Consider the following 17,731-nt stretch of genomic DNA (forward strand, 5'->3'; position numbering starts at 1 on the left):
ATATACCCCACTGAAGACCCCTCCATATACCCCACTGAAAACCCCTCCATATACCCCACTGAAAACCCCTCCATATACCCCACTGAAAACCCCTCCATATACCCCACTGAACACCCCTGCATAGCCCTCAGAAGAGGCATAATAAGTCATGGCAAACTGTGTAGAATTGCAGGAAAAAAAAATTAAATGGCCCCCCCAGTCTACTGTTCGGGCCCCCCCAATATGAACACCACAACTTCACCCTTGAATCAATGTATTTATTGCCTACTACAGGATGAGTTAACACTGTTGTTACAGGTGAGTAGACAGATATGTATTAATTGTCCTCAACATTTGGACAGGTGGATATCATTCAGGTACAGGGTTGGGGGTCAATTGCATTTCAATTCAGTCAATTCTTGAAGTAAACTGAAATTCCAATTCTCCTCAAAATGATTCTATTTTAAAAGTTAATTTCAGTCAACTTCCTGAATTGACTGAATTGAAATGGAATTGATGCCAAGCCTTTTTTTATAGGTAACAGCACAACAAGTTGACATCACATATGACACTGACAACAAATTCAATATGGTTCTCAGACAACAAAAGAAAAACACGGAAATAAATGCATATGTTAAAAGTGATTATCGCTATAATACAGAGTGCTTCTCAAATGGCACCCTATTCAGCGCACTACTCTTGACAAAAAGTCCTATGGCCCCTTGTCAAAAAGAGTTCACTAGATAGGGAATAGGTGGCCGTTTAGGACACAATCACAGACTCCCTCTGGGGGGGAAAACTATTTAAGGATCCCAGATTAAGATGACGTGAATGACTCGGTTCAGTAACTCTCCATGAAGGATGAGATTTGGATATTTAAAATGTTTAGCGCCAAAATGTTGGATGCTACTAGGTCGTGTACTAGGATTAGATTATCCAAATCACCAACCCTACACAGGATTAGATTATCCAAATCACCAACCCTACACAGGATTAGATTATCCAAATCACCAACCCTACACAGGATTAGATTATCCAAATCACCAACCCTACACAGGATTAGATTATCCAAATCACCAACCCTACACAGGATTAGATTATCCAACTCACCAACCCTACACAGGATTAGATTATCCAACTCACCAACCCTACACAGGATTAGATTATCCAAGACACCATTCTTCCACGAGAAATGACATCATTTGGTGTTTTGTTGATGCAGAAAACGCAGTGTCTCGGCTTGACATGTGTGGACTGACACACACAGCCTTCAAACCCCCTATGCTCCTTTCAGACCTCTCTTTCTAAGCCACTGGACATCTCTTCTTCTATGGTAGCCAAAATAATGGGCAACTGGGACATTTTTCCACATTTTTCTATGGCTTCTTCTATGGTAGCCAAAATAATGGGCAACTGGGACATTTTTATACATGACCCTAAGCATGATGGGATGTTAATTGCTTAATGAACCACACCTGTGTGGAAGCACCTGCCTTCAAGTATAGTGGTTCCTTTATTCTGGCAGTTCTACCTGTATATTAAGAAAACAATCCAACCCAACACAAGGTTTGTGGTCAGTGAGTTCCCAGCTGTAAGTAGCTCCAGTTGCTAGCATCACAAAAGACAGGGATTATTGGTTGGTCTTGTAAAGAAGTGCAGAAGATCCTCAACACTGCTGGTTCCCCTCTAACCAGGGGAGTGAACGATCAATACATTAACTACCAGGGGAGAGAACGATCAATACATTAACTACCAGGGGAGAGAACGATCAATACATTAACTATCAGGGGAGAGAACGATCAATACATTAACTATCAGGGGAGAGAACGATCAATACATTAACTACCAGGGGAGAGAACGATCAATACATTAACTACCAGGGGAGAGAACGATCAATACATTAACTACCAGGGGAGAGAACGATCAATACATTAACTACCAGGGGAGAGAACGATCAATACATTAACTACCAGGGGAGAGAACGATCAATACATTAACTACCAGGGGAGAGAACGATCAATACATTAACTACCAGGGGAGTGAACGATCAATACATTAACTACCAGGGGAGAGAACGATCAATACATTAACTACCAGGGGAGTAAACGATCAATACATTAACTACCAGGGGAGTGGAGAACCAGCAGTGATGTGTTCTTCCTGGGTTGTGTCCAAAAAGGTCACCCTTTTCCCCTATGGGCCCTGGTCAGAACGAGTGCACTATATTAGGGAATAGGGTGCTATATTAGACAGCCCTGGTCAGAACGAGGGCACTATATTAGGGAATAGGGTGCTATATTAGGGAATAGGGTGCTATATCAGACAGTGTAAACGTTGTCATGACATACTGCTAGATGACCTGTTAAAGACTATAGCTGCAGGGACAAGAGGTGTAGAGGACCAGGACCCAAGAGAGACAAGGGACGTGATGCTTCGTGACAATTTACTGGACAGCAAACTATCAAGCCTTTAAAATGTCCTTGGGAGGAACTACTGCCTTCCTCTATACACACCACTAGTCTGTCCCCCTTAAACCACCCGTCTCCTGAGCCCTGTGTCCCGGGGAGGTGGAGGGGTGGGAGGTGGGGAGGTGGAGGGGTGGGAGGAGAAGGGGTACAGGGTGGGGAGGTGGAGAGGTCGACCCTGGTGTGTGTAGATGAGTGAAGAGCTAGCTGAGGAGGTCTGGGTGCAAGCCTAGCCTCTCCAACACGTCTTCAGGCATACAGAGAACAGGATTGACGTCCTTTATCTGACCCTCTCCCAGCAGAGACAGGCCTGCTACGCCAAACAGGGTATGGAATGGGTCCACCTGAAGAAGAGAGGGGACAAATTGAGGAAGAGGGCAGAGACATGAACCTACCTAGCTAAATGTAGCCATTAGCACTGGGAACTAAGATGAGCCTCTAGGTGTCAGACAAGGTTTACATCATGTAAGGGTATCCTCCTCCCTTTCTACCTGCTAAACTCCCCCTCCCTCCCTACCTGCTAAACTCTCCCTCCCTCGCTACCTGCTAAACCCCCTCCCTACCTGCTAAACTCCCCCTCCCTCCCTACCTGCTAAACCCCCCCCCCCTACCTGCTAAACCCCCTCCCTACCTGCTAAACTCCCCCTCCCTTCCTACCTGCTAAACCCCCTCCCTACCTGCTAAACTCCCCCTCCCTCGCTACCTGCTAAACCCCCTCCCTACCTGCTAAACTCCCCCTCCCTTCCTACCTGCTAAACCCCCTCCCTACCTGCTAAACTCCCCCTCCCTTCCTACCTGCTAAACCCCCTCCCTACCTGCTAAACTCCCCCTCCCTTCCTACCTGCTAAATCCCCTCCCTGCCTGCTAAACTCCCCTCCCTTCCTACCTGCTAAACCCCCTCCCTACCTGCTAAACTCCCCCTCCCTTCCTACCTGCTAAACCCCCTTCCTACCTGCTAAACTCCCCCTCCCTTCCTACCAGCTAAACACCCCTCCCTTCCTACCTGCTAAACTCCCCCTCCCTTCCTACCAGCTAAACTCCCCCTCCCTTCCTACCAGCTAAACTCCCCCTCCCTTCCTACCTGCTAAACTCCCCCCCCTGTTCCTACCTGCTAAACTCCCCCCCCTGTTCCTACCTGCTAAACTCCCCCCCCTGTTCCTACCTGCTAAACCCCCCCCCCTGTTCCTACCTGCTAAACTCCCCCCCCCCCCCCCCTGTTCCTACCTGCTAAACTCCCCCCCTGTTCCTACCTGCTAAACTCCCCCCCCCACTGTTCCTACCTGCTAAACTCCCCCCCCCCACTGTTCCTACCTGCTAAACTCCCCCCCCACTGTTCCTACCTGCTAAACTCCCCCCCCCACTGTTCCTACCTGCTAAACTCCCCCCCCACTGCTCCTACCTGCTAAACTCCCCCCCCCCACTGTTTCCTACCTGCTAAACCCCCCCCCCACTGTTCCTACCTGCTAAACTCCCCCCCCCGTTCCTACCTGCTAAACTCCCCCCCCGTTCCTACCTGCTAAACTCCCCCCCGTTCCTACCTGCTAAACTCCCCCCCTGTTCCTACCTGCTAAACTCCCCCCCCTGTTCCTACCTGCTAAACTCCCCCCCCCTGTTCCTACCTGCTAAACTCCCCCCCCCCCGTGCCTACATGCTAAACTACCCCCCCTGTTTCTACCTGCTAAACTCGCCCCCCCCTGTGCCTACATGCTAAACTACCCCCCCCTGTTTCTACCTGCTAAACTCCCCCCCCCCTGTTCCTACCTGCTAAACTCCCCCCCTGTTCCTACCTGCTAAACTCCCCCCCTGTTCCTACCTGCTAAACTCCCCCCCTGTTACTACTTGCTAAAATCCCTCCCCCTGTTCCTACCTGCTAAAATCCCCCCCCTGTTCCTACCTGCTAAAATCCCCCCCCCCTGTTCCTACCTGCTAAACTCCCCCCCCTGTTCCTACCTGCTAAACTCCCCCCCTTCCTACCTGTTAACCCCCCCCCCCTTCCTACCTGCTAAACTCCCCTTCTACATACCCCGTTCCTACCTGCTAAACTCCCTCCCCCCTTCCTACTTGCTAAACTCACCCCCACCTGCTACCTCCCCTCCTACCTGCTACATCCCCGTTCCTACCTGCTCGATCCCCGTTCCTACCTGCTACCTCCCCGTTCCTACCTGCTACATCTCCGTTCCTACCTGCTACATCCCCGTTCCTACCTGCTACATCCCCGTTCCTACCTGCTACATCCCCTGCTACCTGCTACATCCCCTGCTACCTGCTACCATCCCCTCCTACCTGCTACCATCCCCGTTCCAACCTGCTACCATCCCCGTTCCAACCTGCTACCATCCCCGTTCCAACCTGCTACCATCCCCGTTCCTACTTGCTACCATCCCCTCCTACCTGCTACCATCCCCTCCTACCTGCTACCATCCCCTCCTACCTGCTACCATCCCCTCCTACCTGCTACCATCCCCTCCTACCTGCTACCATCCCCTCCTACCTGCTACATCCCCTCCTACCTGCTACATCCCCCTTCCTACCTGCTACATCCCCGTTCCTACCTGCTACATCCCCGTTCCTACCTGCTACATCCCCGTTCCTACCTGCTACATCCCCGTTCCTACCTGCTACATCCCCGTTCCTACCTGCTACATCCCCCTTCCTACCTGCTACATCCCCCTTCCTACCTGCTACATCCCCTCCTACCTGCTACATCCCCTCCTACCTGCTACATCCCCTCCTACCTGCTACATCCCCTCCTACCTGCTACATCCCCTCCTACCTGCTACATCCCCTCCTACCTGCTACATCCCTCCTACCTGCTACAATCCCCTCCTACCTGCTACATCCCCTCCTACCTGCTACATCCCCTCCTACCTGCTACATCCCCTCCTACCTGCTACATCCCCTCCTACCTGCTACATCCCCTCCTACCTGCTACATCCCCTCCTACCTGCTACAATCCCTCCTACCTGCTACATCCCTCCTACCTGCTACATCCCCGTTCCTACCTGCTACATCCCCTCCTACCTGCTACATCTCCTCCAACCTGCTACATCCCTCCTACCTGCTACATCCCCTCCTACCTGCTACATCTCCTCCAACCTGCTACATCCCCGTTCCTACCTGCTACATCCCCGTTCCTACCTGCTACATCCCCTCCTACCTGCTACATCCCCTCCTACCTGCTACATCCCCTCCTACCTGCTACATCCCCTCCTACCTGCTACATCCCCTCCTACCTGCTACATCCCCTCCTACCTGCTACATCTCCTCCAACCTGCTACATCCCCTCCTACCGCTACATCCCCTCCTACCTGCTACATCCCCTCCTACCTGCTACATCCCCTCCTACCTGCTACACATCCCCTCCTACCTGCTACATCCCCTCCTACCTGCTACATCCCCTCCTACCTGCTACATCCCCCTCCTACCTGCTACATCCCCTCCTACCTGCTACATCCCCTCCTACCTGCTACATCCCCCTTCCTACCTGCTACATCTCCTCCAACCTGCTACATCCCCTCCTACCTGCTACATCCCCTCCTACCTGCTACATCCCCTCCTACCTGCTACATCCCCTCCTACCTGCTACATCCCCTCCTACCTGCTACATCCCCTCCTACCTGCTACATCCTGGGTTAACCGAGATGATATGATGAGCTCACCATGTCTCCTGGTCGGTCAGCAAAGCCCCCCGTCTCCTCATCCTGACAGGCCAAAATAAAGGACCTCAGCTTGGACTTGTCTATCCAGTGGATTCTACCAATGATCTTCAGGGAGGCCAGCACCCACCACGAGTAACATACATCAGGCAGCTAGCCGAGAGAGGTTACAATGAGACATGGTAACAAATTATGCCACAGTCAATCGTTTCAAATGCCCAGCAATGAGGGTAGGGAATCTATATGTATGTTTCACCACATTAAACTTCTGTCAGTAAGCCAGACGCCTTGTGCTGAATCCCAAACCACAGAATTGAATAGAACTGTGAATTATATGATATTAATGACCGAATCAACCCCCAAGCTCCTACTTTCTCAGGGCGTCCGTTGAGACCTCCCGAGGGAAGCTGTCTCTCACAGAGCCACCAGCCCAGCAGGTCAGCATTCACCTGGTGTAACTGACCTGCTATAGACAGGAACCCTGTACAACAGTAGATCTAAGAAGAGAGGAGGAGATGGAGGAGAGCAGAGGGGAGGGTAGGAGAGCAGAGGGGAGGGTAGGAGAGCAGAGGGGAGGGTAGGAGAGCAGAGGGGAGGGTAGGAGAGCAGAGGGGAGGGTAGGAGAGCAGAGGGAGGGGAGGAGAGCAGAGGGAGGGGAGGAGCAGAGGGAGGGGAGGAGAGCAGAGGGGAGGGGAGGAGAGCAGAGGGGAGGGTAGGAGAGTGAGGAGAAGGGAGGAAATACAATTATTAAACTATGGAATAATGGCTGAAATAGATTTTTCTAAATACATGACAGTAACAAACTCAGCAAAAAAATAAACATCCCTTTTTCAGAACCCTGTCTTTCAAAGATAATTTGTAAAAATCCAAATGACTTCACAGATCTTCATTGTAAAGGGTTTAAACACTGTTTTCCATGCTTGTTCAATGAACTGAATTAATGAACATGCACCTGTGGAACGGTCATTAAGACACTAACAGCTTACAGACGGTAGGCAATTAGGGTCACAGTTATGAAAACGTAGGACACTAAAGAGGCCTTTCTACTGACTCTGAAAAACACCAAAAGAAAGATGCCCAGGGTCCCTGCTCATCTGCGTAAATGTGCCTTAGACATGATGTAAGGAGGCATGAGGACTGCAGATGTGGCCAGGGCAATAAATTGCAATGTCCGTACTGTGAGACGCCTAAGACAGCGCCACAGGGAGACAGGACGGACAGCTGATTGTCCTCGCAGTGGCAGACCACATGTAACAACACCTGCACAGGATCGGTACATCCGAACATCACACCTGCGGGACAGGTACAGGATGGCAACAACAACTGTCCGAGTTACACCAGGAACGCACAATCCCTCCATCAGTGCTCAGACTGTCCACAATAGGCTGAGAGAGGCTGGACTGAGGGCTTGTTGGCATGTTGTAAGGCAGATCCTCACCAGACATCACCGGCAACAACGTCGCCTATGGGCACAAATCCACCGTCGCTGGAACAGACAGGATTGGCAGAAGTGCTCTTCACTGAGTCACGGTTTTGTCTCACCAGGGGTGATGGTCGGATTTGCGTTCATCGTCAAAGGAATGAGCGTTACACCGAGGCCTGTACTCTGGAGCGGGATCAATTTGGAGATGGAGGGTCCGTCATGGTCGGACTGAGCTTGTTGTCATTGCAGGCAATCTCAACGCTGTGCATTACAGGGAAGACATCCTGCTCCCTCATGTGGTACCCTTCCTGCAGGCTCATCCTGACATGACCCTCCAGCATGACAATGCCACCAGCCATACTGCTCCTTCTGTGCGTGATTTCCTGCAAGACAGGAATGTCAGTGTTCTGCCATGGCCAGCGAAGAGCCCGGATCTCAATCCCATTGGGCACGTCTGGGACCTGTTGGATCAGAGGCGGAGGGCTAGGGCCATATCCCCCTGAAATGTCCGGGAACTTGCAGGTGCCTTGGTGGAAGAGTGGGGTAAAATCTCACAGCAAGAACTGGCTAATCTGGTGCAGTCCATGAGGAGGAGATGCACTGCAGTACTTAATGCAGCTGGTGGCCACGTCAGATACTGACTGTTACTTTGATTTTGACCCCCACCCCCTTTGTTCAGGGACACATTATTCCATTTCTGTTAGTCACATGTCTGTGGAACTTGTTCAGTTTATGTCTCAGTTGTTGAATCTTGTTCATACAAATATTTACACATGTTAAGTTTGCCGAAAATAAACACAGTTGAGAGGACGTTTCTTTTTTTGGGGGCTTGGAGTTTTTAGTAGCAGAACGAATAGCTGAACCCTGCATACCTGTCCGGCATGAGACTCTGATCCTGGTCTGCAGCCAAACCCTCCATCAAAATTCATACAGGACAGAACAAACTCCACAGCCTTGTCCACGTTAATGGCATCCAACCTACCCTGCAGACACACAGACCAAATAGATAACTGCTGTTGTGTACAGACTAATGATACAAGACACAGAACAACATCTATCCTCCAACAATACAAGCCCTATTCTAGCAAACAAAGCCAAAATGACTGACAGGTGAGGGTGTCTTATATACAAAATAAACATTTGTTGCAATGTGCTGTAATGTTACATAGAGGAAACAAACAACAATGTGCTGTAATTTGTTTCTCTCTGGCTGGACCATCGATGCCCCCTCCCTCCAGACGCTACACTGATTTCCAATCCAAACCGTCTCCCACTCTCAGCCTTTCATCCAAACTGTCTCCACTCTCAGCCTTTCATCCAAACTGTCTCCACTCCCAGCCTTTCATCCAAACTGTCTCCACTCCCAGCCTTTCATCCAAACTGTCTCCACTCCCAGCCTTTCATCCAAACTGTCTCCACTCCCAGCCTTTCATCCAAACTGTCTCCACTCCCAGCCTTTCATCCAAACTGTCTCCACTCCCAGCCTTTCATCCAAACTGTCTCCACTCCCAGCCTTTCATCCAAACTGTCTCCACTCCCAGCCTTTCATCCAAACTGTCTCCACTCCCAGCCTTTCATCCAAACTGTCTCCACTCCCAGCCTTTCATCCAAACTGTCTCCACTCCCAGCCTTTCATCCAAACTGTCTCCACTCCCAGCCTTTCATTTAAACTGTCTCCCACTCCCAGCCTTTCATTCAAACTGTCTCCACTTTCAACCTTTCATCCAAACTGTCTCCACTCTCAGCCTTTCATCTGAAAACAAATAGAGACATGCAACCACCATTCCAATTTGTTGTTTGTTTTTCTTTTCATGTACTTTGAGGTAATTGTCTGTAATGAAAAGCACTATACAAGTTAACTAAATGATTCTAATACAGGGAAAAAACTATGTGCAATGCATTCTGGTGTAAAAGTAAAGAATATAATGTGTTAGCTAGTAACCAAAGACAAAATGCCAGAGTTAATTTGACCCGTACCAGCAATGCGAGTGTTGCGACAGCACAGAAAGAGAATCGTGTGTCTATCTCCCCTGTGGAGACAGTAGATGAAGACAGACAGGTTAGGTTTTAAAGGTAGACTCAGCAATATGGCATCATGATAGGCAGTGGGGTGACTTCCTGCTTACAGACATCAGCAACAACAGACTGCCAGGACCACAAGTATCAACTCTTTGACCAACTTTTTATTTACTTTTGCTTGTTTTTTCAGATGGGGGGGGGGTTACAGGTAAAAAATAATCAAAGAAATGCATATACAAAGATAACTCATCCCCCCTTCAGTCCCCATCCCACCCCTTCAGTCCCCACCCCCCCCCCTTCAGTCCCCATCCTCCCCCCCATCCTCCCCCCCTTCAGTCCCCATCCTAACCCCCCCCTTCAGTCCCCATCCTCCTTCCCCTTCAGTCCCCATCCTCCCTCCCCTTCAGTCCCCATCCCACCCCCCTTCAGTCCCCATCCCCCCCCTTCAGTCCCCATCCTCCCTCCCCTTCAGTCCCCACCCCCCCCCCCTTCAGTCCCCATCCTCCCCCCCTTCAGTCCCCATCCTAACCCCCCCCTTCAGTCCCCAAACTCCTTCCCCTTCAGTCCCCATCCTCCCTCCCCTTCAGTCCCCATCCTCCCCCCCTTCAGTCCCCCCCCCCCCCTTCAGTCCCCATCCTAACCCCCCCTTCAGTCCCCATCCCCTTCAGTCCCCATCCTCCCCCCCCCCTTCAGTCCCCATCCTCCCCCCCTTCAGTCCCCATCCTAACCCCCCCCCTTCAGTCCCCATCCTAACCCCCCTTCAGTCCCCATCCTAACCCCCCTTCAGTCCCCATCCTAACCCCCCATCAGTCCCCATCCTAACCCCCCATCAGTCCCCATCCTAACCCCCCCTTCAGTCCCCATCCTCCCCCCCCTTCAGTCCCCATCCTAACCCCCCCTTCAGTCCCCATCTTAACCCCCCATCAGTCCCCATCCTAACCCCCCATCAGTCCCCATCCTAACCCCTCTTCAGTCCCCATCCTAACCCCTCTTCAGTCCCCATCCTAACCCCCCTTCAGTCCCCATCCTCCTTCCCCTTCAGTCCCCATCCTCCCCCCCTTCAGTCCCCCCCCCCCCCCTTCAGTCCCCATCCTAACCCCCCCTTCAGTCCCCATCCCCCCCCCCCCCTTCAGTCCCCATCCTCCCCCCCCCCCCTTCAGTCCCCATCCTCCCCCCCTTCAGTCCCCATCCCCCCCTTCAGTCCCCATCCTAACCCCCCCCCCTTCAGTCCCCATCCTAACCCCCCTTCAGTCCCCATCCTAACCCCCCATCAGTCCCCATCCTAACCCCCCCTTCAGTCCCCATCCTCCCCCCCCTTCAGTCCCCATCCTCCCCCCCTTCAGTCCCCATCCCCCCCTTCAGTCCCCATCCTAACCCCCCCCCTTCAGTCCCCATCCTAACCCCCCTTCAGTCCCCATCCTAACCCCCCATCAGTCCCCATCCTAACCCCCCATCAGTCCCCATCCTAACCCCCCCCTTCAGTCCCCATCCTCCCCCCCCTTCAGTCCCCATCCTAACCCCCCCTTCAGTCCCCATCCTAACCCCCCCTTCAGTCCCCATCCTAACCCCCCCTTCAGTCCCCATCCTAACCCCCCCTTCAGTCCCCATCTTAACCCCCCATCAGTCCCCATCCTAACCCCCCATCAGTCCCCATCCTAACCCCCCTTCAGTCCCCATCCTAACCCCTCTTCAGTCCCCATCCTAACCCCCCTTCAGTCCCCATCCTCCTTCCCCTTCAGTCCCCATCCTCCCCCCCTTCAGTCCCCCCCCCCCCTTCAGTCCCCATCCTAACCCCCCCTTCAGTCCCCATCCCCCCCCCCCCTTCAGTCCCCATCCTCCCCCCCCCCCTTCAGTCCCCATCCTCCCCCCCTTCAGTCCCCATCCCCCCCTTCAGTCCCCATCCTAACCCCCCCCCTTCAGTCCCCATCCTAACCCCCCCCCCTTCAGTCCCCATCCTAACCCCCCTTCAGTCCCCATCCTAACCCCCCATCAGTCCCCATCCTAACCCCCCCTTCAGTCCCCATCCTAACCCCCCCTTCAGTCCCCATCCTCCCCCCCCCTTCAGTCCCCATCCTCCCCCCCTTCAGTCCCCATCCCCCCCTTCAGTCCCCATCCTAACCCCCCCCTTCAGTCCCCATCCTAACCCCCCTTCAGTCCCCATCCTAACCCCCCATCAGTCCCCATCCTAACCCCCCATCAGTCCCCATCCTAACCCCCCCTTCAGTCCCCATCCTCCCCCCCTTCAGTCCCCATCCTAACCCCCCCTTCAGTCCCCATCCTAACCCCCCCTTCAGTCCCCATCCTAACCCCCCCTTCAGTCCCCATCTTAACCCCCCATCAGTCCCCATCCTAACCCCCCATCAGTCCCCATCCTAACCCCCCTTCAGTCCCCATCCTAACCCCTCTTCAGTCCCCATCCTAACCCCCCTTCAGTCCCCATCCTCCTTCCCCTTCAGTCCCCATCCTCCCTCCCCTTCAGTCCCCATCCTCCCCCCCTTCAGTCCCCATCCTAACCCCCCCTTCAGTCCCCATCCCCCCCCCCTTCAGTCCCCATCCTCCCCCCCCCCCTTCAGTCCCCATCCTCCCCCCCTTCAGTCCCCATCCCCCCCTTCAGTCCCCATCCTAACCCCCCCCCCCTTCAGTCCCCATCCTAACCCCCCTTCAGTCCCCATCCTAACCCCCCCTTCAGTCCCCATCCTAACCCCCCCTTCAGTCCCCATCCTAACCCCCCCTTCAGTCCCCATCCTAACCCCCCCTTCAGTCCCCATCCTCCCCCCCTTCAGTCCCCATCCTAACCCCCCTTCAGTCCCCATCTTAACCCCCCATCAGTCCCCATCCTAACCCCCCTTCAGTCCCCATCCTAACCCCCCTTCAGTCCCCATCCTAACCCCCCTTCAGTCCCCATCCTCCCCCCTCTTCAGTCCCCATCCTAACCCCCCCTTCAGTCCCCATCCTAACCCCCCTTCAGTCCCCATCCTCCCCTCTCTTCAGTCCCCATCCTAACCCCCCATCAGTCCCCATCCTAACCCCCCATCAGTCCCCATCCTAACCCCCTTCAGTCCCCAACCCACCCCCCCTTCAGCCAGAAGCGGAGCCATGGGAAGAATGGAACTACAGAAATTCAGCTGTGGTAATATACAGAGCCTTCGGAAAGTATTCAGAACACTTGACTTTTTCCACATTTTGTTACGTTACAGCCTTATTCTAAAATGGATTTAATAGTTTTTTCCCCTCTACAATCTACACACAATACCCCATAATGACAAAGTAAAAAGAGTTTATTGCAAATGTATAATATATTTTTTTTTACAGAAGTATCACATTTCCATAAGTATTCAGACCCTTTACTCTGTACTTTGTTGAAGCACCTTCGGCAGCGATCACAGACACGTGTCTTCTTGGGTTTGACGCTACAAGGGGGTTCAGCTCTGACATGCACTATCAACAGTGGGACCTTATATTGACAGGTGTGTGTGTCTTTCCAAATCATGTCCAATTTACCACATGTGGACTCCAATCAAGTTGTAGAAACAGGATGCACCTGAGCTCAATTTTGAGTCTCATAGCAAATGGTCTGAATAGCCATATAAATAAGGTATTTCATTTATTTTTTTATTTTTACATTTGCAAAAATGTATAAAAATCTGTTTTTGCTTTCTCATTATGGGGTATTGTGATGTCATTATGGGATATTGTGATGTCATTATGGGGTATTGTGATGTCATTATGGGATATTGTGATGTCATTATGGGATATTGTGATGTCATTATGGGATATTGTGATGTCATATGGGGTATTGTGATGTCATTATGGGGTATTGTGATGTCATTATGGGGTATTGTGATGTCATTATGGGGTATTGTGATGTCATTATGGGGTATTGTGATGTCATTATGGGGTATTGTGATGTCATTATGGGGTATTGTGTGTAGATTGATGAGGGGGGAAAAACTAAATCCATTTTTAGAACAAGGCTGTAACATAATAACATGTAGATAAAGGGGAAGGGGTCTGAATACTTTCTGAATGCACTGTACTCATTTTGACAATAGATACACTGTCGGTTAAAAGGACTGGGATATTATTCCATCTACTGAGGTCGGATTGAATTGATTTGAGTGTTCTGGTAATGTTTCAGACAAGGGTTTTATCTAAGGAAGGAAATATATATATACTTCCAAATAATTAAAATGGGAAAGGATTGGGATTCCATAGAGATGGGGTCCTCCGTCAGGGTCTTGAGAGGCAGTAGGGATGATTTGGTTAGATAAATTCAGCTTCATCTCAAGTTCTAAAAATGCATCTATGATCTTTAATGCATCCACCACTATCATCTCGACATTGTGCAGAAACCCAGACATAAAGTAAACTCACCCCATTTGTCTCCAGCGAACGAGCCATCCTCCTGCTGCAGTCCTCTGACGTACTCCACCACCTTGTCCACGTCCAGCACGTTCACGTTATCGTACAACGAGAGGATCTGAGGAAGACGGACAGCATGGAGTTTATATGTGTCTACAGTTGTGTTTTCTAGGCATGAAATAGATTGTTACTATCTGAACGTGTCCAAAAACTAATGATGTTATGTATCCCATCTGTCTGACCTTCACAGCACTGAGTATGTAGAACAGGTTTGGGTGGTGTTATGTCATGTCTAACCTTCACAGAGTTGAACTATAGGTGTGGGTGGTGTTATGTCATGTCTAACCTTCACAGCACTGAGTATAGAACACGTGTGGGTGGTGTTGTATTATACCTGTACAGCACTGAGCGTGTAGAGGACGTGTGGGTGGTGTTGTATTATACCTGTACAGCACTGAGCGTGTAGAGGACGTGTGGGTGGTGTTGTATTATACCTGTACAGCACTGAGCGTGTAGAGGACGTGTGGGTGGTGTTGTATTATACCTGTACAGCACTGAGCGTGTAGAGGACGTGTGGGTGGTGTTGTATTATACCTGTACAGCACTGAGCGTGTAGAGGACGTGTGGGTGGTGTTGTATTATACCTGTACAGCACTGAGCGTGTAGAGGACGTGTGGGTGGTGTTGTATTATACCTGTACAGCACTGAGCGTGTAGAGGACGTGTGGGTGGTGTTGTATTATACCTGTACAGCACTGAGCGTGTAGAGGACGTGTGGGTGGTGTTGTATTATACCTGTACAGCACTGAGCGTGTAGAGGACGTGTGGGTGGTGTTGTATTATACCTGTACAGCACTGAGCGTGTAGAGGACGTGTGGGTGGTGTTGTATTATACCTGTACAGCACTGAGCGTGTAGAGGACGTGTGGGTGGTGTTGTATTATACCTGTACAGCACTGAGCGTGTAGAGGACGTGTGGGTGGTGTTGTATTATACCTGTACAGCACTGAGCGTGTAGAGGACGTGTGGGTGGTGTTGTATTATAACCTGTACAGCACTGAGCGTGTAGAGGACGTGTGGGTGGTGTTGTATTATACCTGTACAGCACTGAGCGTGTAGAGGACGTGTGGGTGGTGTTGTATTATACCTGTACAGCACTGAGCGTGTAGAGGACGTGTGGGTGGTGTTGTATTATACCTGTACAGCACTGAGCGTGTAGAGGACGTGTGGGTGGTGTTGTATTATACCTGTACAGCACTGAGCGTGTAGAGGACGTGTGGGTGGTGTTGTATTATACCTGTACAGCACTGAGCGTGTAGAGGACGTGTGGGTGGTGTTGTATTATACCTGTACAGCACTGAGCGTGTAGAGGACGTGTGGGTGGTGTTGTATTATACCTGTACAGCACTGAGCGTGTAGAGGACGTGTGGGTGGTGTTGTATTATACCTGTACAGCACTGAGCGTGTAGAGGACGTGTGGGTCGTGTCCAATGCTGGCGCTGACGCCTCCACAGTCGTGCTGACAGGACTTGATGAAGTCAGAGATCTCCTGTTGGTTCATCCTGGTCAGCTGACCCATCAAGTCCATCACCGTCAGGCCCCAGTAGATACCGGACATCCGCAGATACTCTGACAGGGTGTACTCCTGTGGTGGGAAAACAGAGGATATCAACTGAAACCAGTTAACTAGTAGATAGCTACATCCACTTCTGGCAGAGGAGAGGGATGATACAGGCAACCAATCAACAAACGAAACAGGTTCTCTGACGTGTTCTCCTGAGGGAGGGGAGGGGAGGGAGGGAGTGAGGGAGGAGAGGGGTGATACAGGCAACCAATCAACAAATGAAACAGGTTCTCTGACGTGTTCTATTGAAGAACGACACGTGAATCACACAGCTAGCTAGCTACATCCACTCATCCTCATGTACTCTGACAACGTGTTCTCCTGAGGAAGGGGAGGGGAGGGAGGAAGGGGAGGGGAGGGAGAGAGGAAGGGGAGGGGAGAGAGGAAGGGGAGGGGAGGGAGGAAGGGGAGGGGAGAGAGGAAGGGGAGGGGAGAGAGGAAGGGGAGGGAGGAAGGGGAGGGGAGAGAGGAAGGGGAGGGGATGACACAGGATATGAAATAACAATTGAAACATAGATAGCTAACTACCTCCACGTAGTTAGAGCAGAGTTTCTCAAACATGTCTTGGAGAGGTTTTTAGTTTTTTTATGCTTTCCATGACTGATCTAATCAAAGACATCCTTGTTCACCTGCCACAGACGGGAGTCAGTGAAATGATGTCAGCATAACATCCAATACTCACATAGTCATCCTTCTTGGAGCCGTAGGCAGCAATATAGTCTGCATGCTTGTCCAACAGTAGAGCACTGGGGGCATCAGACTTGATCACTACATCTTTTACTTGGGTCCCCTACAATAACAATGGGAGAAATGTAGCTAACGGTTATTTCATTGTCAGATACAAGCCGAGCAAGACAGATACTGCTAGCTAGCCTAGTAAACTGATTACGGAGCTAGCTAGCAACTACCAGTTTGGCAAATTATACATTAACTGCTGCTCAGAATACAACATTCAGATTGAGAAGATAATTGTTTTTTTTCTTCTCTAGTAAGAGCCGTTGGATAGAGATGAGCAGCTGCTACAACATAGCTTGATTTTCTAGCGGGCCATTTCCTCTGCTCTGGATGAAAACAATGACAGTAACGTTACTCGCTACAGTTAGCCATCATTTTTGCTAAGACTTGTTTTTTTAATCGACAGGGAATATATTTCTCACTCTATAAGTACAAGCAGATAATACGAAACAATCAATCAGCTGTGTCCAATTTATGGAAAAGTACAAGAAGAAGAATAGTCATTTTAATCGCGATTCAAGTTACCATCCTTGATATCTTCGTATCATCTGGCGGCGCAGAATGTTTACCTCATGAAAAGTACACGTCATCAACGCGACAGACAGGGTGGGACATAAAACGTTTCCACAGCCACACTCAAAATTGTCGACAAAAAATATATATATTTTGGTCTTAAAGTTTATAGTTAGGCATAAGATTAGCAGTGTGATTAAGGTTGAGTTTAAAATAAATAATACATTGTAGAAATGGGTTTTGTGGCTATGGAACATACCTGGGTCGCTCCTCTTTTCAGTTCACTGCAGCTGGCGACTGGAACGAGCTGCAACAAACTCAAACTGGACAGTTTTATCTCCATCTCTTCAGAGACTCAATCATGGACACTCTTACAGTTGTGTTTGCTTTGTGTGATGTATTGTTGTCTCTACCTTCTTGACCTTTGTGCTGTAGACTTTTTCCAATAATGTTTGTACCATCTTGTCATGTGTTGCAGCCTTATGTTGTCTTCGGTATCTCTTCTAGTGATGTGTGTTTTGTCCTATATATTATAAATTTTTTATCCCAGGCCCCCGTCCCCACAGGAGGCCTTTTGGTAGGCGGTCATTGTAAATAATAATTTGTTCTTAATTAACTGTCTTGCCTAGTTAAATAAATGGAAGCTAGTGACAACCAGGGGGCTTTCGCTGTGCTGTCAAACTGGTTTCTTTGAGTAAATAGATCTAACGCTGGGTGAACATAAAGTGGTGAAAAACATTAACAGGATTTTCCAAATCCCAACAGATAAACTATTTATTTTAAGACTCCTTTGTGTGTTTGCAAACATTGCCGCACAAATTGGTGGCAAAACGATGGAGTTCTTGCAGAACGCCAGCAAAAAAAAAGTCCATTTACAGGTTGCTTACACTGCTTTCGGATTATCATTTGATTTTAAGGTTCATATGAATGTCTTGTCATCGCAAATCAACTGCATTA

At 50.3% G+C, this 17,731-nt stretch overlaps 1 protein-coding gene across 1 annotated transcript; it reads right to left on the minus strand.

Moving 5' to 3' along the window:
* Positions 1–236: 236 nt before the first annotated feature.
* On the minus strand, positions 237–17,537 carry rabggtb (Rab geranylgeranyltransferase subunit beta). Its single transcript, XM_031809698.1, has 9 exons — positions 16,787–17,537; positions 16,209–16,316; positions 15,350–15,547; positions 13,917–14,022; positions 9,501–9,553; positions 8,396–8,506; positions 6,472–6,597; positions 6,104–6,253; positions 237–2,788 (listed from the first exon to the last, which is right to left on the minus strand). The coding sequence occupies exons 1-9, from the start codon at positions 16,787–16,789 to the stop codon at positions 2,648–2,650; spliced, it is 996 nt and encodes a 331-aa protein (XP_031665558.1). The 5' UTR covers positions 16,790–17,537; the 3' UTR covers positions 237–2,647.
* Between the last annotated feature and the right edge of the window lie 194 nt (positions 17,538–17,731).

Source organism: Oncorhynchus kisutch, linkage group LG30 (assembly GCF_002021735.2).
Source record: "Oncorhynchus kisutch isolate 150728-3 linkage group LG30, Okis_V2, whole genome shotgun sequence".
Lineage (NCBI taxonomy): Eukaryota > Metazoa > Chordata > Actinopteri > Salmoniformes > Salmonidae > Oncorhynchus > Oncorhynchus kisutch.